This window comes from Episyrphus balteatus, chromosome 2 (assembly GCF_945859705.1).
Source record: "Episyrphus balteatus chromosome 2, idEpiBalt1.1, whole genome shotgun sequence".
Classification (NCBI taxonomy): Eukaryota; Metazoa; Arthropoda; class Insecta; order Diptera; family Syrphidae; genus Episyrphus; species Episyrphus balteatus.
The window spans coordinates 27,789,865-27,813,570 of NC_079135.1; the positions used below are offsets into that span (position 1 = coordinate 27,789,865).

The window sequence follows — 23,706 nt, forward strand, 5'->3', positions numbered from 1 at the left end:
CAAAATTGTTCAAATTCGATTATATTTCTAACATTTGCATAGAATTCTCTACACACATTCAAACATACACTTTTATACCTATACAAGTTCACGAGTAAAACAAATGATTAATTTTATCAAAGAAATTGTCTACGAGTTGTTAGAAATCTTAATGAAAATCTAGCTACATGATTTGAGTTTTAAGCTTTAATTATCTTTTTCATTGTATCTTTCAAATAATAAATAAATTGACTGGGCATACCTCTTGTTTGTTTTTTGAAAATATAAACGTGAAAGTGGTTAAAATTAAACTGGTAAGAACTAATTATTAAAAACACTTATGTGGGCTAGGTACGAGTATTTTAGTTATTAGAAAATATGTTTTGTCTATTCATGAATTAAAATCAAGATAATATAAGCTGCGTTCCTTAAGAGGTTATAAAACATTGATGAATACTTTACTACCAATTTTCAATTTAACGCACTTTCAAGGAAACCAAAGTATTTCCCATGTACTAGATCATAATTAGTACACCACTTCCAATAGATCAGCTATGTGGGGCAAATCATTCTTAAGTTTTGTTTTTTTTTTCGCTAGACCGCCCTCAATGGTACAGTGAGTAAGCACTTTCTCCTTAATCTAGTAGCATTTTTGAAATCTTATAAAATCTGCTTCTGCACCCCTTCTACGATTTCAGTGATCAATAACTTTGGGATTTTAAAATCAGATTTTTTTTTCACAACGACCTTGTCTCTAATAAACCATTAATTTTTCGATAGATCACCGAAATAAAGCTGTATTTGAGGTGAGTACAATCTAGTATAGCAACTAATTCCGATATACTCTCGCATAGAAGATCCTGTGTTTATTGTAGTACTAGATCTTCTAGTAGCATTGGAGGTGTGTAGTTTACTCATTAGTAGATGATCTAATACATTTACTACTAGCTCTTTGATTTCGGTGAAGTGCGTTCCATTGAAAAGCGCTAGTAATCTACTTGTAGTACGTTGCCACCTGCGCAAGGAACAGGGCTACAATATGCACATAAGCAATCTACCCCAACTAGAAGAAATAACCGAGGTGGGAGTCAAACATGCACTTTAACAGCTAACCGTCTCATATCTTTTTGGAGACATTAGTAATTGCGAATTCCTATAACAAATTATTTGGCCACTTGACAGTCAGTAAATGGTCAACACTAATTAAGTAGTTTCACTTTTTAGTCAGCGATTTTATTAGAAAAGAATTCAGTAGGTCACTGTGGCGTATGTGTAACTTTTGTGTATACAAATTGTCGCTCTAGAATTGGTTTGTCGTATTTGTATAGGTTTTCAATGGCGTATACTGCAAACCAATTCTAGGAAGAAAAAATCTTTATGCCAAAAGTTCTATTCTCAAGGTCGTGAGCGAATTGAGTAGGTTAAATGTAGTTGTTTAGAAATGAGTTTAAATAATTTATGAATAAGATTAACCTTCAGTAGTGTACTTAACAAACTATTGTGTATTTTTATAAAGAAAATACCTAAAGAATATGCTGTTCTTAACATTGTAACATGGAATTTTTTTTTTTCATCGGCTTATTATAATTTCAGATATGTATGTATATTAAAATGATTATCTTAAAAAAAGGTGGGTGTGTTACTAGAAACTTGACTAGAAGGTGAGTCAACAATAATCTCCCTTTGCTAACACGTCACTATACAAAACAATTTAAACTTTGATACTTTCATTGATCTGATCTGGGACTGTTCATATAAAAATAAAGAAACATATAACCAGTCCAAAGGTAAAACTTACTAAGTACAAACAAGTTCAAACAGTGAGTCTTATTTTTGAACCGATATGTTTCTTAATAAATTTAATATCTTTCCTAATTCAGATAATAGTAAAGTATTAAAGTTCATAATGAGTTTACCTTCAAGAGATAAAAACTGTCAATTGTGTAAACGAACCATAAGCCGGTAGTTAAAAATAGTTTAAGATACTGGGTCTATTTGGGTACTATCCAAAATAGAAATATTACTATTTTTTTCAATTTTTTAACACAATTCCTGTTTGAAAACTCTATAACTGGATAATTCCTTACAAAGAGAGCACTCCTGAGAGCACAAACAATTTCGTAAACAACTTTTTTTCCATATCTTGAAAGAAAAATCAATTTCGATGGCCGCAATGTTGTATAGAATCTAGTTTTAATTTTTCGACTTATTATGTATTATAAAAATATTTCTCTCTTTCAAGATTTAATAAAAATTGCTTTTATTTGATTTAAAATTAAAGAAATTTTTTGTTTTCGTTATATCACAAATAATGTTTGTTTTTTCATATATGACCTGGTAATTTAACTATAGGGAATTCAGTAGGTCACTGTGGCGTATGTGGAACTTTTTTATGTACAAAACTTAATGCAAAAAGTTGCAGTCTGAGGGGGCAGTTTTTGCTATCATTGGATTTCATCATTGAAATAAATAACATAAAATGGATTTAGCATTTTACTAAATCGTTTAAAATTTTGCCTCAATATTATATCGTCGGAAAGCAAATTTGGTCTACATAAGTCCTTAAGAAACCCTATGTACTTAGAACAATTTTGCTTTCCACAGACGATATCTGAATAAATTATTTTCTTTGTTTTGCAAAAAGTGCACACTTGTAATGATTTTTCCATCAAAGGTTTGACTACATTGGCCACTTTTTGAAAAAGTAGTACGAATTGAAAATATTTTTTCTCTTTCTATTTTATTTGTGGAAAAAAGTAAAGAAATTGGAGCAAAATTTTAAACGATTTAGTAAAATGTTAGCCATTTTTGTAATTTACTAATTTAAAAATCAGTCTGCTTCTTGATTTAGTAACTTACTAAAATGGCTTTAGTATTTTCTTTATCTTTTAAAATTTTGTACCATTGTTTTTCCCAAGCCAAAAGCTAAGGTTTTTGCATCATTTTTTAAGTTTTCCAGGCGGAAAGACCGTCACAAGATAAGTTTGAAAGTTTTCACTTTTGTACTTTTTATAACAAGAAAAATCACATTGTTTTCATGCGAATTTTGTTTAGAAATAAAAAAATAACAGCCTTATTGCGATTTGCAGCTATCAATCGATAGTTTATAAAAAATAAATTTCGATATCTTATTACTTAATTAAGAAAAGTTTTGAAAGCAGAGAATTGTCATAACCGTTATTAAATGAAATCTAATTACAAAATTCTATTAAAAAGTTGACCAGTTTTCCTATAAATTAGGTTTAAAAATCCCAAATCTGCTCCAAACTCTTAGACTATTAGCAACTGAATCTGTTTTATTTTCAAGCAAGAGATCTTCATGCTAGTTTTTAATAATTATACAACCGCAATTTGTTTTTGCTTCTCTGACAAAACAGTCAATGTAGAGCTTGTGTCCTAGCTCAAAGCTCTAGGTTCGAACTTCGACTCTGGTCTACTCCTATCATTTTTCCAACTGGACAATACCGTGGGATTAATAAGAAAATTAACACCTTTCTACCGGTCCACTGTGGAAAAAAATACTTAATTTTGTCTATCTAATTTAACTTCTGCCTACATATTATGAATTGGCATTTGATGGTATCCGTAGGCATGTAGTTGAAAAAGTGTAGGTATTTTTGTATTCCTCGCGAAGACCCTTGGTTCTCAATTATATTTGAAATAAAATCTATTATAAACTGTGCTCATGGATATGGCGATAAAATATTTGAACGACTTTAAAATTTCATCAAAATAATAAAAATTTCTTTCAAAATCATATATATTCTTACGGCCAATTTCTTCACATTAGTCCTAAGCCAGCCTAGTACCCGGTCTAGCTAGACCAGGTCCTAGCTCTGGTACTCGGTCTTAACAAAAAGTTAGTACCTGAGCATTTCTTCACATTTATAGGACCTGATCTAAGTTCACAACGCGGTCCTAAGAAATAATTCGTATAAAACTGGTATAACTTTCATTTTGACAACATTTTGATGATTGAAATATTTTATTTCGATATTTCAGTCAGACAAAAACACAGTCCATTTTTAATGAAATAACCATTAAAATTATTTAAAAAATATTGTGATGATTGGAGAACAAGAACAACAAGAAAAGAAGATAAATCCTATCAAGAACCTTCACAATGTCACGATTTTGTTCATAAGTGCCGGCAAGTCTGATAGCTAGTTCACCAATGAATCGTGGTTAAGTCAATAACCTGGGAAAGCACAGATAAAGCAGTCACCGACCGAAAGAAAAACCGTGTTAAAATAAGTAATTATTTAAAAGACAGTTTGCGTTGCGGATGTTCATAACTCAATAAAAATACAATTTTTGAAAACTGAATATTTATGGGGCGAATCGAATAAAGACAATTTTGATCATAGTCTGCAATACTAGCTGTGTTTTGTTTTTTTTTTTTTTGGCATTAGCTGTGTTTTTTTGGCATTGCTATACGTATCCGCAGTTGGCATTTTCATGCATTACACAAACAACACGCACCTGCCGATAGGAATAGAAGCTAATCCAAACTGCGGATAGAATTTTGAAGAAGTTTATAAGTTTACGTTTCCCTTTCTCTTTGCGCGTGCATATAAATTTTTGTCCAGTGTTGATATTTGGAAAATCCTACTGCGGATAGCTTTGCCAAAAAAACACGCCTATTGCTATCCGTATCCGCATTTTTGGCATTAGCTGTGTTTTTTTGGCATTGCTATCCGTATCCGCAGTTGGCGTTTACATGTTTTACAAAAACAGCATGCAGCTGCCGATAGGAATAAAAGCTAAACCAAGCTGCGGACAGCTATGCAAAAAAAAAAACGTAAATAGAAGACATTTTGTGTTGGAAATTGGAAGATAGATGTCGGACGCCCATCACTGATACCACTGCCCGTAAAATAGTGCCGAAAGCTGATATTTTGAGTTAAAATTTTATGCAGGTGGCTTCATTTATACTTTCATAAACTGTGGTTTTCCTATTAGAAATGGATAATTTTCTGCAAAGCGAACGTTTTTATTTATATAATAATTTATTCGAAAACTGCATTGCTATTGCGATATATCTTAAAAAAAAAAAATACAAATTACAAAATACCAAAATTAGATTAAAAATCAATAAATTCAAAAATTACACATTTCAAAACGCACCAAAGTTCAAAAATGCTCATACAATTTTAAAATAAATGCAAAAACTCAATAAGAATTGAGGATTATCGTCGCTAGACTGTCGATTTTTAGGTTCTAACTTTTACGAAGTCCTAAGTAAAACTCGGTACCAATTTGACAGTACTACGGCTTAGTACTTGTGTGAAGAAATAACTTGGTACCGATTTGAGTACTAACGATTGGTATAATAACCAGGTCCTAGCTAATTTTGAGGAGCTAGCTAGTACCGAGTCCTAAGTAGTACTCGGTTTTAAATTGACAGTTCTAGGGCTTAGTACTTGGGTGAAGAAATGCGTTGACACCGATTTGAGTACTAACTTTAGGACCAGAGCCGGTACTAGCGCTAGGACTCTGTAAAGAAATCGGCTGTTAATTTATTAATTCTTTAATTTATTTGAAAGAAATTTTACCTTATTAATGGAAGAAAATAAATTTTAGAAACATTGGAAAACGTTTATCGCCAGTGATACTGCAAGTTTTGTCTTATAAATTAATAATAATATAAATTGAAGGTTTCAAAGATGAAACGGACCAAGTAAAAAAAAAAAGAAAAAAATCCAAATCTTGTGCCAAGATCTGCACAAGGCTTTACTCTACTAACGTCTTTCGTTAGTTTGATCCAAAAGCATTTGGATTCAAATTGTCATTTGTTAATTAATATTTATTTCACGAAACGAAAAAAAAAAAACTCATCTAAAACCAATAATTTTATCTTAAAAATTAATAAATTTTATTATTTTTGGAACAAAATGCATTTCTAATTTGTATATATATATATTATATTATTTATATTTGAAATTAAAAAAAAGGTAAACCTACTACCTCCGAATGATCGGTCTTCCTGCCTTCTGGAACCAGGAATTGCAAAAACATAATAATAATAAAATTATATCAAAAACAAGTTTTTTTTCGAATATGTGTAAAGATAGATTTTTATTATTATTTTTTCACTTTAGTATCGACCATTTGAGTTGATCTCTTGCCGACTGCAGAACCTAAAAAAAGTATCGCAAAGTGGTGAGTTAAAAAAGAAAAACTTTGATAAGAGTCATAATTTATTTAACAGAAAAAATAATATTTATATAAAATTCTATTTTAGTGGAGTAACTAAAGCTCAAAAATTGGCAATATTAGGGAACCCGGCCGAACAGCTTAGATTTTGATGATCTTTTTTTTCAAACGTCGGTAATTAAAAATACTTTAAAGTCTATAGATTAAAAATTGCCGGTGTTGCCGTTTTGATTTTTTAAATTTAATTGAAGATTTTTGTGAACAAAAACAATTTTTTTTCAAAAATTTTTCTTAAATTTCATAAATTAATTGATGCCAAAAGATTGTCTAGGAAATTCAAGGAAAAAAAATTTATGGGAGTGAGGGACAGTCTTCCATAGTTCAAGCGATAGATGCAATTTTATTATTAATTGACTTCAAACACAAAAAAAAATATTTGAACACAACGGCAACACCTACAATATTCAAATATACATTTTTTAAAAGCTAGAAGCTTAGTCATATATGTAAAATTAAAATTAAGTTAATTGAATGAAAGGCTTTTGAAAGAATGGTAATTGAACTCAGATTTTTGAAAAAAAAAATTATTGAAAAAATTTTAACATGTCGTTTTTTAAACTTGGTCGTAATATAAAATGCATTTATTTTCAAATTTTTTTGGCCGCATTTATTATGATTTCAAATTATAAAAGGAAATGTCAATATGTATTACGGTTTATGAAAAATATTAAAAAGTATGTCGTTTTCTAAGAACTTTTTTTAATAAAAGTTTTGAAAAAAAATGTAACTTATTTTTTTTTTAAAGTTCAACATCTAAACATAAAATTATTGTTAATTCATTTAATAACCCTTACTGTTGAAAGTTAAATAGCAAAAATTTAAAGTTCCTATTTACCACAGTCTTTGAGAAAATTAATTATTTCAATGCAAAAATTCAGTTTTAATTAAAAAAAACCATATTTTACCTTTTTTGCCTCGAAATTCAACTGATAATATTTATGGCCAAAAATTTTTTTTAAATAAATTCATATTTTATTAGAAAAAGTTTGGAAAAAAGTCATTTTAAATTTTTCTAATAACATTTTTTTTTTTAATTCTGAGTTTGAGTACCATTTGTTCAAAAAGTCTTGATTAAATTTAGTGGATTTAAATTTAAGAGATAAGAATGAGCTTCTGGCTTTTTAAAAATGTATTTTAAAATATTGTAGGTGTTGCCGTTGTTTTCAAAATATTTTTTTTTGCGTTTGAGGTCAGAATGTTAGAAAATTGCATTTATCGCTTAAACGATGGAAGATTGTCCCTTACTGCCTTTTATGTATTTTCCTTAAATTAAATAGAGAATCTTTTGCTATCATTTGTTTTATGAAATTTAAGCAAAAAAAATGGTTTTGTTAAAAAAAAATTATTTTTAATTTAAAAAAACAATACGGCAACACCGGCAATTTTTAGTCTATAGACTTTAAAGTATTTTTAATTACCTACATTTGAAAAAAAAAATCGTCAAAATCAGAGCTGTTCGGCCGGGTTCCCTAATAATTTGCTTTAGTTACTCTACTATTTCGACAAAATAAAATAAAAATAATTTAATTTGTTGTTGTATGTAATGTACAGTGATAAATTGTATATTAAATTTAAAATTAAACCAAAATTGTGTGCAGAATGAGATTTTAATTGATTAGTAAACAAAAAAGAATAAACTAAACAAAATACTCTAATGGTTTAGAACCAAAAACGAATTATATTAGAAACTAGAATTCAATAAAAAAAATGTTTATCCCAAATTCCAATTTCTACCAAAACAGCTCATTTAGAACCTTGTTTACCTGGGCAACTGTTTGCTCTCCAATTGGAATGTCATCGTTCCTCAAATCGACACGTTTCACCACCGACGATGGATCCGCATCTAAAATGATTCTATGGAAAAGGGAGGGGTTTATTTTGGTATTCTTGGACAAATTAAGAGTTAAATTATGTTACCCTCCATCACAGATCTCATCAAAGGCTAACATGATAATCTCCAAATTGTCTAAAACTAAACGTTTCTCGACATTCTTTTTGAGAATCAAACTAATTGAATCATACAAACAATTGAGTACAGACAAGAGAATCAATTCGTTTTCATAGGTACTCCCCATAACATAGAAAAACAAATCTACATTACTTTTATAAACACAGGTTAAACCATCCAACATGATAATTTCCGTGTTGGAACGATGGGTTTTATTAAAAAGGTTCTTTTCAAAGGTTTTTTGTTCCTTGACTGTTGGCAGAATGTTTTTGTCATAGTATTTGGCAAGGATACGATTTCCATCGTTATCCATAATGCACATTCCTTTGACAATGTTTAGTGTTGGTTCCTGCGTTGTTGATTGAAAGAATATTTTATTATTTTATTATGAAATTTAGTTAAAAAATTAATTTAATTTACCAGCATGAATCCGTCCATTTTTGTTGGGTGAGTTTTTTTGTTTGACGTGTAATTTTTGATTTTGACAAAAAGTGTCATTTATATTGAGGTTGATTCACAGTAGACCTTTTGAAATTAATAATGTACTAGAATGTTTAGATTAGAAATTGAAGATAGTGATGGACTAGCAAACCATTCAAATTTTAAATCTATTACATTAATTTACCAATACCAAACGAGCACGATATGGCTTTTTAGCAAAAAGTGCTCGTTCACTTTGCTCGTGTGAACGAAAAATATAAAGGCTTGGCCACACCGGAGGGTATGCGGTAGAGGTACGGGTAGCTGTAACGATATTTATATGAAAAAAATTCCACATCTGAACGTTGATATGTCAGTTTGGAATTTTTTTCATACAAGTACCGTTACCTCTACCCGTACCGCTACCGCATACCCTCCGGTGTGGCCAAGCCTTAATTCGGCCATCAGGCCAAATGACAAACGGTCTGTCCGGTAAGTTGGTCAATGTGAACCCCCCTATTAGAAGGTAATTTTTTTAATTAAAGAAAATCAATTTAACAATATCTTAAAACTGCCAGCAAACAATTAAGCTAATGAATTCATACGAAAATTAATTAAAAACCCATGTTTTATTAAATTTAAGATTTTTATCTTTCAAGTTCTTCAAAGTGGAGGTTTTCAAATTCACTTACTTCCCTACAGCTGCGTTCCTTTGGACATAGAGGAAGGAATACCTAGAGAGCCGACTCGTACCCGAAGTCGCGTCTCTAGGTATTCCTTCCTCTATGCCTTTGGAGGTGGTAGAATACTCATGAGTAGATGATCTAGTACATTTACTACTGGATTGCATTAATTTATTTAGTTGAAAAAGGGTTCCATTAAAAATCTATAGAAATGTACCAGTAGCACTTTGTCACCTTCCAAAGGAACAATTTATAGGTGTTTTCATATTAGCCACATTCCATTACACAGCGTCTCCACTGAACATACAGCTGCCCAACATCACAACCGCAATCCAATCCACAAACAGAACAATTTTTTTCGCTGTGCAAATAATGTCATGTCGTCTAATTTTATCTTTCGTGTAATGTAAGGTTTTCTCTTGAATGTAGAGGTAAAATGACTCGTATTACTTCTACATTCAAGAAAAAACCTTACACGTACACGAAACGTCAGAATCATGCCCATGGTTTGAACAATTGTTAACGCTCATGTCATGTTCGAAAAACGAGATTCTTAGACAAGATGTCTGTGTGGGCATGGATTTTTCTGCCTCCATTGTATTTTTTCAAGACATGTTCATGAACCGGGCATCGTTCATGCCCAGTGGAAGCGACCTGTATTATTCACTTCTCATGGCTTGACCACAATATGTTGCACGGCTAAAGTCGATTCTATAACGGCTCGCGTACACCAAATCCGTCATCGGCCGAATTATGCTCGGGCGTTGTCGGTGGAACTCGGCCGATAGAACCAAGCACATAGAAAGAAAAGAGAGTGCGTACACCACTGAAAGTGACATCGTCCGTTGTAGTACGTTGACGCCCGATAATAACCGATCAACCGGCATAATCCGAACTTGTTTGGATTTTTCGTCCGGTGTCGGGTTGATTTATACATAGATATTGCTAAAAGCCTTTTCTTTCCAACAATTGGCGGTATGAACTTTCAAAAATATAAATTTCTTCAAAAAATTCCATTGAAAAAAATTATTATATGCACTTCAAGTTTCGCAAAGTCAGACTACAGACCGGCAGCGACGTCCTAGATGCATACACTGCGCAGACGATCGTCCGAGAAAGTCGTCCGAGTAGTTCCGACCCGATGTCGGCCGATAATTCGGATTTAGTGTACGCGAACGGTAAGGATTGTCACTTAAGTAATCTGCGGTTAGTCAGCTATTACATGAAGCCTCAAGAGGCGCGCCTCTTTTCAAACGTAATGAGCGCAAAAGAGAAAAAAGATGAAACAAAAAATTATCAGACCAGAGAGTCGTGGGTCGGAATTCTGAGACTCTTTTTTGACGTTTCTTTTTCCACTTTTCCTTCTTTCAACATTCTCTTTCATTTCTTTTTGCTTCTTGGTGCAATACAACAACAAATTTTAAATCAAAAGAGAAATGTCAAATTTGAGTCCTGGACTCAAGAGGCATCGTGTAATAGTACGCGCCTCACAGAATGATTATCAAAAGAAAATTAGAAAAAAGAGTCAAGCCTCTTGAGGCTTCATGTAATAGCTGACTTATGTTCAAACGAGTCGACTTAGTTTGCGTTTGCGTAAAGGCATATAACTACAAAGAGCACTTTTAGCAAAAAGTCAAAAAGTGAACATTTTCAAACTCATTTTGTGACAGTTTTCCGACCCCAAAATGAAAAACAATGATGCAGAAAGCGTATTTTTTGGTTCTAAAAACAATTTTAGTAGTCGGGACAACGCAAAAAACCACGAATCTGCATTTTTGGACATTTACACTTTAATGCGTCATTTCACTTGTTATCGGTCTCTCTATTCACTGCCTCGATCTCAATCTACCAATTTCCGTTTCCATAAGATTGCATGATTTTCCAAAAATTTGAAACCATTTTTCTCAAAACTACAATTTAGCAGATTCGTGGTTTTGGCTTTGTGCACACGACATGGCGCTCGGAAGAGGAAGAAAAACAAAAATACTTTAATTTTGTAAATTTCCCACTTTTTGCAAAACGTGGACGTTGTTGTTATACTTTAAGGGTCTATGAAAACCCGAACTTGCTTTGAAAAAGAATACAAAAATTGAATTGAATAGTTTTTATAATCCAAAAATTTTGTTCATACAAAAAAATTACATATAAAATAAAGTCCATTGTGACTTTTTTTTATGAAAAATAGAAATATCCAACACAGTACCATAGAGGAAGGAATACCTAGAGACGCGACTTCGGTTGGTTTTTCTCTTCCACCCTACAAGCTGCAATGAGAGGAAAAACTCCACAGTGCTTATATGTGGTAGTTTTCCCGTACATTTTAAATGGCACCAACACATTCAACTGTGGAGTTGAGCTCAAAACAATTAAAAACAATTTAAGTGCTCAGTAGAGGAATAAATTCATAAAAAAATAATATAATAAATTCAAAACACGAACCTTTTTTTTTATTTCTGTACATATTTATTGAAAGGTGGGTGTCTGGAGTGAGCTATTTGAGCTATTCAAGTTCATGTACAAACCAAAATCATGTTTAAATTCAAAATTTGTAAGGACATCTACTGGTGAAAGGAACATTATAGCTTTCACACGTCCATTGTATATATATTTCTATAGTACTATCAATCCATGAAAATACTTTAGCGACATCTTTTGGTAGATCTGCACTTCAATTTTCTGCATAAGGTTCAAACATAAAATAAACTAGCGATCCCAGCGGTGGCGACGCAAAACAGAAAATTCTAGTTCATGAGAGTACTATAAGAATATATATACAATGACACGTCATTGTATATATATTTCTATAGTACTATCAATCCATGAAAATACTTTAGCGACATCTTTTGGTAGATCTGCACTTCAATTTTCTGCATAAGGTTCAAACATAAAATAAACTAGCGATCCCTGAGGTGGTGACCATTGTATATATATTTCTATAGTACTATCAATCCATGAAAATACTTTAGCGACATCTTTTGGTAGGTCTGCACTTCAATTTTCTGCATAAGGTTCAAACATAAAATGAACTAGCGATCCCAGCGGTGGCGACGCAAAATAGAAAATTCTACTTCATGAGAGTACTATAAGAATATATATACAATGGGTGACGCAAAACAGAAAATTCTACTTCATGAGAGTACTATAAGAATATATATACAATGCACACGTATTCCATTGTATATATATTTCTATAGTACTATCAATCCATGAAAATACTTTAGCGACATCTTTTGGTAGATCTGCACTTCAATTTTCTGCATAAGGTTCAAACATAAAATAAACTAGCGATCCCAGCGGTGGCGACGCAAAACAGAAAATTCTAGTTCATGAGAGTACTATAAGAATATATATACAATGCGTATTCACAGATAGGAAAACAAGAGAAAAATAAGAGAGATGTATACCAATTATCTGAAATTAAATTTGCGGGTGTTTTAGGCAAGGGGGGTACGAGTCGGCTCTCTAGGTATTCCTTCCTCTATGCACAGTACTGTGATATCCAATACTTTGTACTTCCGTTTTGTACTTCTATTGTGAGCTAGCCGGTTTACCTGTTCAAGTTGATCGTTTTTTCTGTAATTATATTTGAATTTGAATGTTTGTATTTTTTTTATTTTAGCAGAAAAAACGATTTTCTTAACTTGGGATTTTAAAAATGGATACAATTCAAAAAGTAGATAGATCCACACTCACAGATGCAGTTTCCTTAACAGATTCCATATTTTTCGAACGAAAAAGTCCCCAAGTCAAAAAAGTCCTTCGCAAGAAGTTATCTGTAAGAAAATATTTATGCTTTCTGCATGCAAATTTTAAAAATTTATTCTCTCTACAGGCTGTAAAACAAGAAAACCAAACATTAGAAGATGTAATTTCGGTTAAAAATACTGAAATTGAAGATTTGAAAAAATCCATACAATCTCTCAACGAGATTATAAATTCCTCTAGCTTTAATGATTTAAAACAAAATTCTAACATCTCCAATGCCAAGATATTTGAGTTAAAAAAGAAAAATCATGATTTACATGTTGATATAGACTATGTCAAGAATAAAAACATGAAACTTGAATCAAAAGTCCAGGCATTAGAAATAGAATTGAAAAAAGCTGTTGAAAAACAGAAAGAACCCATTCCTAAGAAGCTTGATGGACCTTTTGAAGTTTTGCAGTCAAAACTGACTCAAACAAAGCAAAAACTCTTCGACAGTTTGAATCAAAATGTCGAACTTAAAAACCATTTAAAATTGGCTCAAAAATGTATTCAACAAGAAATTGGAGAACATATAAATTTGAATATCTTGGCTGCCGCCGGTACAAACTGGCGGGGTCGAGCTCAACAAATTCTTAGTTTACAGTTAAAAATCAATGAACTTAAGGCTCAGTTAGAAAATGTTAGGAGTAAATTTGGTTGGTCCGAAGATTATCCAGATGAACCACCTGTTCGTAGAGATCAAATTTACCATCGTATTGAGATTGAAGGTCTTAAAAAAGACATCGAAGCCCTAACAGCTCACATAGATGAGCAAAATCAAAAAATTGCAGCTTCAAAAGCTCGCAACACAAATCTTGTTGCCGATGTTACAAAATTGAAAGAAAAATGCACAAACTTAGAATCTATGGGGAAGAGTAGTGATAATACCATTGCAACTCTTAAAGAAAGACTTGATATTCAAAAGTTCCACTACGAGAACAGAATATCTGACTTACAAAAACAAATAACCGATACACAAAAGTATCGTGCTGACTTTGAATTTCATCGAGAAGAAATGCAAATAAAAGTTGAGAATCTTCAAGCTGAGTTGGAGAGAAGGGAGAATCATATTGGACATTTGAATGAGACTATAAGAAAGCTAGAGAAAGATTTAAAATCAATTTGTGGAGATTATTTGTTTGAGTGTAGAGATTTTAAAAAGGTGAAATTACTATTTAAAAAACATAATATAATATTTTATAGATTGGTTTGCTCTTTATTATTTAGGAAGAATTTACAGGACTAATCGATGCACTGGAGTCTGAGAAAAATAATTTGTTGGCATTGAACAAAACGATGAATCAGAGATTGGATGCAGAAAGGATGAAGATTCTTGATCTCGTTAACCAAATTTCTAAGCAGAAGATTAAAATATGTCGACTGGAAGGCAAAATACGTGAGTTGATTTGAATTGTATTATATAATTTGCATAGGCAAAAGAATTGAAAAATCTGGAAAAAGTTGTGACGTCAGCAAAATTTGGATGCAGCATTGGGAGTGGCTGCCTTTCAGTTTTAATCGTAGTTTGCATCATGTTTGTCATGTGACTGACAACTGGTATCTTAAAACTGAACGCTTCTCAGGGTTGCCGCCATTTTTTAATATTGTTCTTCTTTATGTTGACCAACATAAAACATGAAAAAAAAGGGTTAAACAAATAAGTGGGTTGTGTTGGTGGCTTCGAGATAAACGAAAATTGTACTTAGGAAGGGTTTTATTTGCCTAAGTTCAAGAAGGCGGGGCAATTTTCTTAATCTCGATGAGGGAGACTATAATGATCATTGCTGAGTCCCGTTTGCCCAATTTATAGGTCAAAATTTCAATTGCTCTAATAATTACTTTTTATAAATTTCGATCATTTTTTGAATCAAAGAGTCCGTTCATAATCGGCTATATCACGAATTCCATCCGTATCGGAAATTTGCTACAGAATTCTGTCTTAGTGGAAAATTAATTACAAACGGATTCTGTGATGTTTTTTTTCGGGATTCGTAGCAAATCTCAGATAAAAAAAAAATAATTAAAATAAGGCCGATTTTTACGCAAATGTAGCTGGGGTCGAACTACGGCATACGTAAGTTAACGTATTGACGCTTTATGTCTATATCATTTTCTTCTGATAAAATAGAGAGGGCAATAGTCAAAACGTTAACGAATGTATGCCGTAGTTCGACCCCTGATTTAGGAGTTCTTTTTTATTTTTTTTTATTGAAATTCACTTTGGTTTCTAAAAAAAACGACTAGGTATAAGAATTCCGAATTTTTTTTTAAATGTGTCCTAAAAGTATTTTTTTCTTGGAAGAACGAATTTCATGGTATTCCTTTTTTTATTCACATTTATCAATTTTGTATTTAAATTTTTAAAAATTTAACTTGAATCCTATGGGTAAGTCTGTTAACTCCAGTCGTGCATTTTATTTTGAACGCGAATGGAGCTATGACGTGAATTTTATTTTTATAAAAAATATTTCTATAGATTTTGAGTGATACAACATGCCTACAAGTTTAAAAACTTTACTTTCATTTCAAACACTGTTGCAAAGGTGATCTCGAAAAAGAACATGATTGGCAAATGGAAAAGAAAAGACGTTCCCAACGAATTTCTGAATATACCAGCAACATTAACAGCAATACTTGCATAGTGCCATCGTTTGTTTTTGAAAATACATCCAACGCTGATATTCCATCTAATAGCTGCGAAGATCAATCTAAGATTTACGAAATTGAAGAATTAAGAAACAAGTGAGATACAGTTTTCAAAAGCATTACATTTACTTACATTTAATTAATTTTACTTTTAAATAAGATTGGAAATATCTAAAGAAAAAATTACAATTCTCGAAGACAAACTCAACTATTTAAACGAAGAAAAACAAAGTGATACGAAAACATTTGAAAACATAATTAAAATGTCCAAATCTGTTCTTCTTGATACAATTCACCAAATTAAAAATAAATCTTCATCCGAATTGAAATAAACAAAGAAAAAAATCAAATAATTCAAAATGTATATTTTTCAAAATATCAATGTTATCATTTTTATTTCGGTTGATCTTGATATAATAACTAAAAATATCTTATACAAGGGATTTTGTAGTTAAATAAAATATTATTATTTTTTTTTTTTGATGACTATATTACAATTTTATTTGTTATACTTAACTGATTTTAAAAAATCAATTTAGGTTTTTTTTTAATGGAAGCTATTTCTTGTATTTGCTTAGATTATTTTTTTAAAGTTATAGGTTGTGTGTTGGTTGTTTTTTTACTTTTAAATTTTTATAAAAATTAAAAGAAACAAAATTCATTTATTTAATATATTTTATACTTAATTATTTTGATTTTAGGTTCGCATTACTTATTATTGCAACAGAAGGCACTTAATTATTTTTTTATTAAATATACTTTGTTTACGGCTACAGAATAATGTTAAGCAAAATTATATAAATAACTCAAAAGTTTGAAGCTTGAATGGAGGAGATAAGAAAAAAAGTAAAATTTGAAAATTGTGATGCATAAGAGGAAGTGAATTAAAAAACCAATTAAAAAGATTTTTTTTTTCATTTAACTGACATATGTAATACGTTTTTAAATTTCAGATAATTCATGTATGTACATATTTGATGTCATATATGTTGCTATAAATTTTACGACAGAAAAAAAAGAGTTAAAATCTGATTTTAACTCTCGAAGACATTCATACAAAAAAAAAATATTCATACAAAATAAAAATACAAAATAAATATTTAGTGAATATTATTCAACAAAATGCATGTACATATAAATTATTTAGTTTTAACAATTTGTTTTGTTTAAATAAACGATTTTTTTATATTGCTTTAGTTTTTTTTTCATAAATATAAATATTTTATTTTTGAAATTTAATTTGTTAATTGATATGTTGATGAAATATTTTTCATTTCTTTTTTTTATATATATTTCATTGTTATCATTTTCAATTTTCATAGGTTTATTGGTTAATTTCAATAAAATTTATTCATACGAGTAAATGTGTTTTCTTCATTTCGGTGTGATTTTATTTATTTTTTTTATAATTCTTTTTATTTTTAACATCATTTTTAAACAATTTTTTTTTTGTTTTTAATTGTGTTCATTTAATTTTTATTTTATTTATAAATAAGTTTGTGAAATATTGTTTGCTTATATTTTGTGTTTATATAAAATTTATATAAATATAAATACATAAATTATATGTATGTATCCATACTTTTAATTAGATTACTGCTTGTTCTACATAATTAGCTGGCAGCATACCAGTTTTACCAGTTCGTTCCACTTTGCCTGTCATCCAGCCAGAATCAATGGAATCGACTTCGAAAATAACATCACCTTCTCGGAAACTAACTTCATCCGTATCCTGTGCCTCGTAGTCATAGAGTGCGCGATACACTCGCTTGAATTATAGATAAAAATAAAAGAATGATTAGCTATTAGAATTTATAAAAAAATCACTTCATTTAATTGAAGCATTTGACACATAAGTGTATGGCCTTTTTAATCAATTAACTTAACAAAATCATAACCAAGACGTTACAAATATTGAGTTTTTTTGGTTAACTTTCCAGTTAACTTATAATAACATTGCTTAAATTGGAAATGATTTTTTTTTGCCAGCTAACCAATCAGAGACCCGGATTATGACTATCTTATAAGTTAATGCAGTTTCCGATCATGCAAAATTGTGCAATATGTATCGGAGGAAATTAGATAAGTTGCGTTCTATTTGTCATCAGCGTAAGACTGCCAACTTAAATGTACTAGCAAATACCAGATCCATACTATATAAATACTAACTAGTAGCAGGGCAAGAGCGTAAAACTTGTTTGGAAAAGTTTCATTTACAACAAAAACCAAGAAAGATTTTAGGTGAAAGGGTTTTTTTTTAATTCCGATAAAATCAAGTGTATAAATATTACGAACTTTATGAAATATTACTTTTACACCGTAATTTAAAAAAAATTTAATACTTTCCTGAAATTCTCACTTTATCTCACAATAAAAATAAAAGGAACAGTTTTCAAATTCAAAACATTTTCGAACAATCTCAAACCTTCTAAGGGACAGGAACAATATCGAACAAAACAATTTTTTTTTTGCCAAGAAAATTAAACATTAAAGATTAATAATATAATCTGAAGAAAGAAATTTTCTATTATGAGTACTACGTTTTTGAGATTTTCTTCATTTAAAATTTTTGAGGTTTTACCAAAAATTAAACCTTCAAGTAATAAACGTAGATGGTTATACTTTTTCATAAAAAAAAAATTCAAGTGTTGACGGAAGTGTTTAAGTTTATTAAAAAAAAATGTTAGGTACAAAGCTCAGCCCTCGGCAAGAAAAACGGGTGACCCCAAAGGGCTAGCTAGTTAACTGATATGAGGTCTTTCAGTTTACAATGAAAAACGCTCTAAGATTAATTTGTATGTTTCTAGAATGATTTTGAACAGACATTTTATATAAATTTATCCTTTACAATATTCAACTCACCATATTTTGCTTGTTTTGCGCTAGCTGATGTTGCTGTTGTTGTTGTTGCTGTTGATGATGATGCTGATGTGCTTGCTGTTGTTGCTGCTGTTGTTGTTGCTGTAGTTGTTGCTGTTGTTGTTGATGTTGCCTTACTTGATTCTGATGATGTTGTTGTTGCTGTTGTAGTAAATGCAATTGTTGTTGATAGTATTGTTGTTGTTGGTGTTGCTGTTGGGCCGCTTGTGATTCCGTCAATGAACCATAAACTCCATTAGCAGGATCAATATCAGCAATCGATCCAACTCGTTTAGGATAAGCATTACTCACTAAATACAAAAACAAATTTAATATTAAAATTTGATTCAATTGGGGGGAATTTTCATTCAAACTTGTGCCACCATAAATAAAAATTCCTCATTTTAAAAAGTACAAAACAAAACATACAAAAATGAAACAAATAGAATGTTTTCTTGAACTAATGGAACAAATTATTTTAAGCCGGGTAAACAAAGGACACAACAAAAATATACAATTACTTATATGAATAAAAACAAAATCAAATCAGGCAAGATAGAGGTGTGAACTTACCTGATCCACGATCAGAACTATAGATAAGTGTTGTGCTGGGTCGTGTCGTGTTCGGTATATTTCGTGGACCATCGGTAAGTGGATCGTAGTCAGCTATTTTACCAATGCTACCGCCCCCACCACCACCACCGGGTGTTGGTGCCGTTCCTGCTGCCGTGCTGTTTAATACCCCAATACCACCACCACTTAGTATGCCCCCACCGCCACTACCACTACCACCAGTACCAACACCTGAACCAGCATTATTAACCCCCATCATGCGATTGCCACTACCATTAACATTTAAGCCCCCATTAGTCGTACCAGTCGAATTGTTTGGCGTTGGTGAATTGTTGTAATTGTTGTAAGCTGCTGCTGTTTGCTGCTGACTATTGATGAATTGTTGAGTTGCTTGCTGCTGATAGCCATAGTTGTTGTGTTGGTGTTTTTGCGGTGGGGCCAAGTTTGAGTTAGGGTTGCCATATCCACTCATATTGTTGTTGGTGTAGGATTGTTGTTGTTGATGTGGTTGTTTTGTTGGTGCTGGCCGAGCATAGTTGTCGTATTGGTCATAGTATCCCGATGCAGAGTCCACTTGGTATCCACCAGTTGGATTGTGAGAATTCTGCAAAATCGAAGACCTTAGCTGATTGTAGTTGTTCGTGGCAACAAGTTGTTGTTGCTGCTGTTGTTGTTGTTGATAGTTATCGTTGTTGCTTCCAACGGCACTGGTGCTATTGGTCATTGTATGTGATGGTTGTTGTGCGTGATGCGGATACAAATGTGATGTCTGCTTTGTTGGAGGCTGTTGTTGTTGCTGCTGTTGTTGTTGGGTTGGTTGTTTTATAGGTTGTTGTGGATAATGCTGTTGTTGGTGAGAGTAAATTTGTTGTGTGTTGTTTTGTGCATTTGTTTTGATTATTTGTGCTGACATTGGTTGCTGATAGTGTTGTTGTACCTGCTGTTGTAATTGCTGTTGTTGCTGATTTCTTTGATTTAAAGAAGACGGCGGTGATGAGGATGATGATGGGAGAGGTTGGCTACTATATGATTGGGGGGATATTTGCGCCGCTTGATTACTTGGTGTTATTGAAGCAGTATTTTGCTGTTGGTGGTGTATTGGTGGTGGTGGCAATGTTTGTTGTGGTGGATGTGGTGGTAGTGGGGCATATTGTGATAATTGTTCGGCCGCAAGAGTCTCAGAGAAATATTCAGATTCTTGGTCTGTGGGATATTTGAGGTTGGCAGGAGGGAATATTACAATAAAATTATTATTTTTAGCCTTAAGTTAATTTAAAAAATAAAATAAATAATAATGTTAAATAAATAATTTGTTTAGCCTTGATAAAATACCATCAAATTTAATTAATTTTGTTTTAAAAGCCCAAATATAGCAATGCAACATCACATATTTTTTGACAAAGTACACATTTTTTTAGCTTAGATGGAATTGTGATTGAAATGATCAGTTTTTTTTTTTTTAATTTTAATTAGAAGTCCTATGTATAGTTTACCTCTGGTATCACCCACTTCAGCTGTTTCTCTTTGCTTTTCCATGGCTGCTTTCTTTTCCAAATCACCATGATAGGCAACATTTGATATGATTTTCGTATTTTGTTTAATTCGAAGGGTTTCGGGATCATCTGCAACCTGTTAGAATTCGAGAGTTAGTAAAATAATTAGTATAAGTAAAATAATTTTGTATAAGATTTTAAAATAACCTGTGTGAATTTTCCCTTAGCTTTCTCAAAATCAGCATGATATTTCACATTTGATTGGATTTTTGTATTTTCTGCTATTCTTTTCAATTCGGGTGTATCGGCGATTGCTGTTGCTTTCGCTTTTGGAATGTGCCTATAAATAGAATATAATAAATACATCAAATAGAAGATAATAATACATTAATTTATGATATGAGTTCATTGTAAAGTATTAAATGTAAAGAAAGAAAAAACAAAAACTTTTTGTAGGAATATTCCGAGATCATGATTCAAATAATCAAATTTATTTAAGCTTTCGCGATGACAATGAACAACATAGACCTGAAGTCAATTCCACTGATTGAGACTTTTTATATTTGCTTGGCTTTTTTCTGTTTAACAATTGAATTATTTCCAAACAATGAATTTCGGTGAGGTTCTCAAAAACACAGTAAACTTGGAATATAATAATAAAAATAAAATGCCCACCATCAAGGTTGAACCAGCAATCCTTAGCTTCTTGAGCCATTTCTCTCTTGCCATTGATCCTCCGTTTGATTAGATTAGATTATTTAGCTAAGTTCGCTATTAGGGACATTCCATGAAAAATGGTAACTTTTTATAATTAGGAAAAAGAGTAATAGATGGGATTTATTGCAATGAAAAACTTCTTTTGAGGCAGATAACTCTTTGTCAAGAGTAAACAATATTTGCGAACTTAAATCCTGAATCGATATTCACCCAGCCAAACTTTTATCAAGTTTTAAGTAAAAATAAACGCTTAAACGTGGTTGACTTAATGTCGTTTACGTTACGTAACATATGTATCTAATTTATGGTAACTAGGTATATTTGTTAAACTGAGACTTGTGGACGCTTCATTACATAGAAGGGATAATCTTAAATTATTTCTAAGTGTTCAAATCGATCTAAAAATTGTTAGGGCACTTGAAATCTATTTCAAACACTAAAAGACATGTAAAAATTTCATCTACGTTACAATGGAAAGCTACTTTATTAGAATTTCATACATTAATGTATACATATAGGTTTCACTGTTTGTATACGTCCCTCCACATATGATTGGAACCATTCATGTTCAACTCCTTTTATGCCGTATTGAAATAGCTTTTTCAATAATATTTTTCTATCAACTGTCTCGAAAGCTTATCTTCTATGTATGTTTCAAGTTGTACTTTCACCACTTTTTGAAGAATTTTTCCATGCAAGGGAAGCATATTAATTAATTTATTTTTGGTTATCGTAGAGTGCAAATGAACATATCGAAATTTAGATTTATGCATTTTGTGGTTGATCTTGAAGGACTTACACCTCCAGGCATAACCTGCACGTGTTAAATTAGAAAGTTAACTTAGCAATTCCCTGAGTTCTTCGCCCTTTTTCCCTATGACACGATAATTGCTTTAATTAAGCTTTAATTTTGGCGTATTCAGTCTACTCTATTCGGTCAGCCTAAACATAACATAACTATATCTATATTCTTTATTAAAATAAAAAGAACAAACGGTTTTAAGTAAAAATTTTTTGAAGGGACATTAATTTACTGAGTTGAAAAGCATGTCAAAAACGTCTTTTTTTTAGTTTCCTAATCTCCAGTACTATCATATTCGGTTTGCTTTCATGATCATAGTCAATAATTTATCAAATCATTTTGATATTTTCCTAGCATTCTATATTACCAACTTTTGGACCCTTTAACAACCTCAATAAAGATCTATTAGTAAATTCAGTGTACTCATAATTAATACAATAACGACCTATATTTGGTTTTTGTTTCGAAAAGGTAACAACTGCTGTATTTGTTATAATTAAACTTGTGATTGTGTTACAATTTTTTTTTAAACCACTCACTTCTGTATCTAATCAGATTACTGCACAATAGATATGTTTTGATAAGGTTCTGCAAACAATTATTATGATGAAATAATATTTCCAAACTGAAATGTTCAATCATAATAGTGTTTGCGCCTTGTTTTTTTTTTTACTAGAATAAATAAAAGCAATGATAAACAGAGTAAGTAGGGTGCTAAACTAGAACAAATAAGATATGAACAGGTGAAAAATAAAATATCACTTGCGTTTTATGGTGCGTTTTATGGTAGTTGATGAATTTATATTTAGTCATTTCTGAAAAACTGTAGATTTTTTGCAAAAGCAAAGCTTTATCTCTTGAATTTGACTATAATAATTTTTGAATTCTTATCGGACAAAATTCGACCAACTTGTGATAAAAAGCAAAAGCTTATCAATCAAATGGAGTGGCTTGTGGAGATAAGGGCTCTGTTGGCAAAATACACAAGACATACTTTTATGGTGTTTGTTTTACTTTACTTTCAAAAATAGTTTTTTTTTATAGCGCTTAATCCAATAGATGTTAGTAAAAAATCTTTGATATGTCAATTCTACGAGGTTGTTTTGAAGAAGAAAAATGTGATTAGTTGTTGTAGGACAAGCTTCTTATTGCTAGAAAATTCAAACCTTATCCGATAGTATTCTCTCCTCAAAAACTATTTAAATTGAGAAATAACTATGTTCCCTAGCAAAGTTGTTAATTAGAAATAAATTTTCAATAATTTATTTTAGCTTTTTATACAATCGTTGCATTTAACTTAACAAAACAAACCATGACATAATTTTAGTTAATTGCAAATTACTTATCATTATCATCGTTATCAGTCATCATTATATTCAATTGCATCTGCGACTCCGTGTGGTCTGCAAAATCAGCGTAATATATATTTTTAATAACGTTACGTTATTATCTTCAATCATAGACTTATTAATTATTTATCCTCCTACCCTAGAATTTTTACACTGTCTCATTTTTGTTTTCATCCATCATCAACCATACATATACAACATGATGTGACTTAAAACATTGACTTGCAATTATTGCATGTCTTGTCGTTCATTTGGAACGGAGGAGCAGTAAATA

The 23,706-nt window shown here is 31.1% G+C and overlaps 3 protein-coding genes across 4 annotated transcripts in view; 1 reads left to right on the forward strand and 2 right to left on the reverse strand.

Annotated features, from left to right (window-relative positions):
- Window positions 1–5,819: 5,819 nt before the first annotated feature.
- Window positions 5,820–8,671, reverse strand: LOC129911595 (coatomer subunit zeta-1). Its single transcript, XM_055989431.1, has 4 exons — window positions 8,564–8,671; window positions 8,113–8,492; window positions 7,959–8,049; window positions 5,820–6,119 (listed from the first exon to the last, which is right to left on the reverse strand). The coding sequence occupies exons 1-4, from the start codon at window positions 8,639–8,641 to the stop codon at window positions 6,072–6,074; spliced, it is 597 nt and encodes a 198-aa protein (XP_055845406.1). The 5' UTR covers window positions 8,642–8,671; the 3' UTR covers window positions 5,820–6,071.
- Window positions 8,672–12,795: 4,124 nt separating this feature from the next.
- Window positions 12,796–16,038, forward strand: LOC129911594 (coiled-coil domain-containing protein 13). Its single transcript, XM_055989430.1, has 5 exons — window positions 12,796–13,021; window positions 13,079–14,155; window positions 14,221–14,389; window positions 15,537–15,735; window positions 15,800–16,038. Exons 1-5 carry the CDS (start codon window positions 12,902–12,904, stop codon window positions 15,969–15,971), a joined length of 1,737 nt encoding a protein of 578 aa, XP_055845405.1. The 5' UTR covers window positions 12,796–12,901; the 3' UTR covers window positions 15,972–16,038.
- An 887-nt stretch (window positions 16,039–16,925) lies between these two features.
- The window catches only part of LOC129911593 (LIM and SH3 domain protein Lasp), a 51,070-nt gene continuing 44,289 nt past the window's right edge, over window positions 16,926–23,706 (reverse strand). The window contains exons 3-7 of one of the 2 annotated variants that reach the window (XM_055989427.1): window positions 20,772–20,904; window positions 20,565–20,700; window positions 19,072–20,274; window positions 18,502–18,809; window positions 16,926–17,407 (exon numbers count right to left, since the gene is read on the reverse strand). In XM_055989427.1, coding sequence (XP_055845402.1) covers window positions 17,228–17,407; window positions 18,502–18,809; window positions 19,072–20,274; window positions 20,565–20,700; window positions 20,772–20,904 — 1,960 coding nt within the window. In that variant the 3' untranslated portion in view covers window positions 16,926–17,227. The remainder of the gene's footprint in view (window positions 17,408–18,501; window positions 18,810–19,071; window positions 20,275–20,564; window positions 20,701–20,771; window positions 20,905–23,706) is intronic. The other variant, XM_055989429.1, reaches the window with a different exon arrangement.

What these genes read in the sequence shown, in the direction of transcription:
- LOC129911595 (XM_055989431.1), bottom strand. Translation starts at nt 8,641, where the DNA reads ATGACACTTTTTGTCAAAATCAAAAATTACACGTCAAACAAAAAAACT. An exon ending in AAATGGACGGATTCATGCTG is followed by an intron (nt 8,493 to 8,563) that starts GTAAATTAAATT and finishes TCAACAACGCAG; the next exon opens with GAACCAACACTAAACATTGT. An exon ending in GATGAGATCTGTGATGGAGG is followed by an intron (nt 8,050 to 8,112) that starts GTAACATAATTT and finishes CCTTTTCCATAG; the next exon opens with AATCATTTTAGATGCGGATC.
- LOC129911594 (XM_055989430.1), top strand. Translation starts at nt 12,902, where the DNA reads ATGGATACAATTCAAAAAGTAGATAGATCCACACTCACAGATGCAGTT. An exon ending in TCGACTGGAAGGCAAAATAC is followed by an intron (nt 14,390 to 15,536) that starts GTGAGTTGATTT and finishes ACTGTTGCAAAG; the next exon opens with GTGATCTCGAAAAAGAACAT. An exon ending in ATTGAAGAATTAAGAAACAA is followed by an intron (nt 15,736 to 15,799) that starts GTGAGATACAGT and finishes CTTTTAAATAAG; the next exon opens with ATTGGAAATATCTAAAGAAA.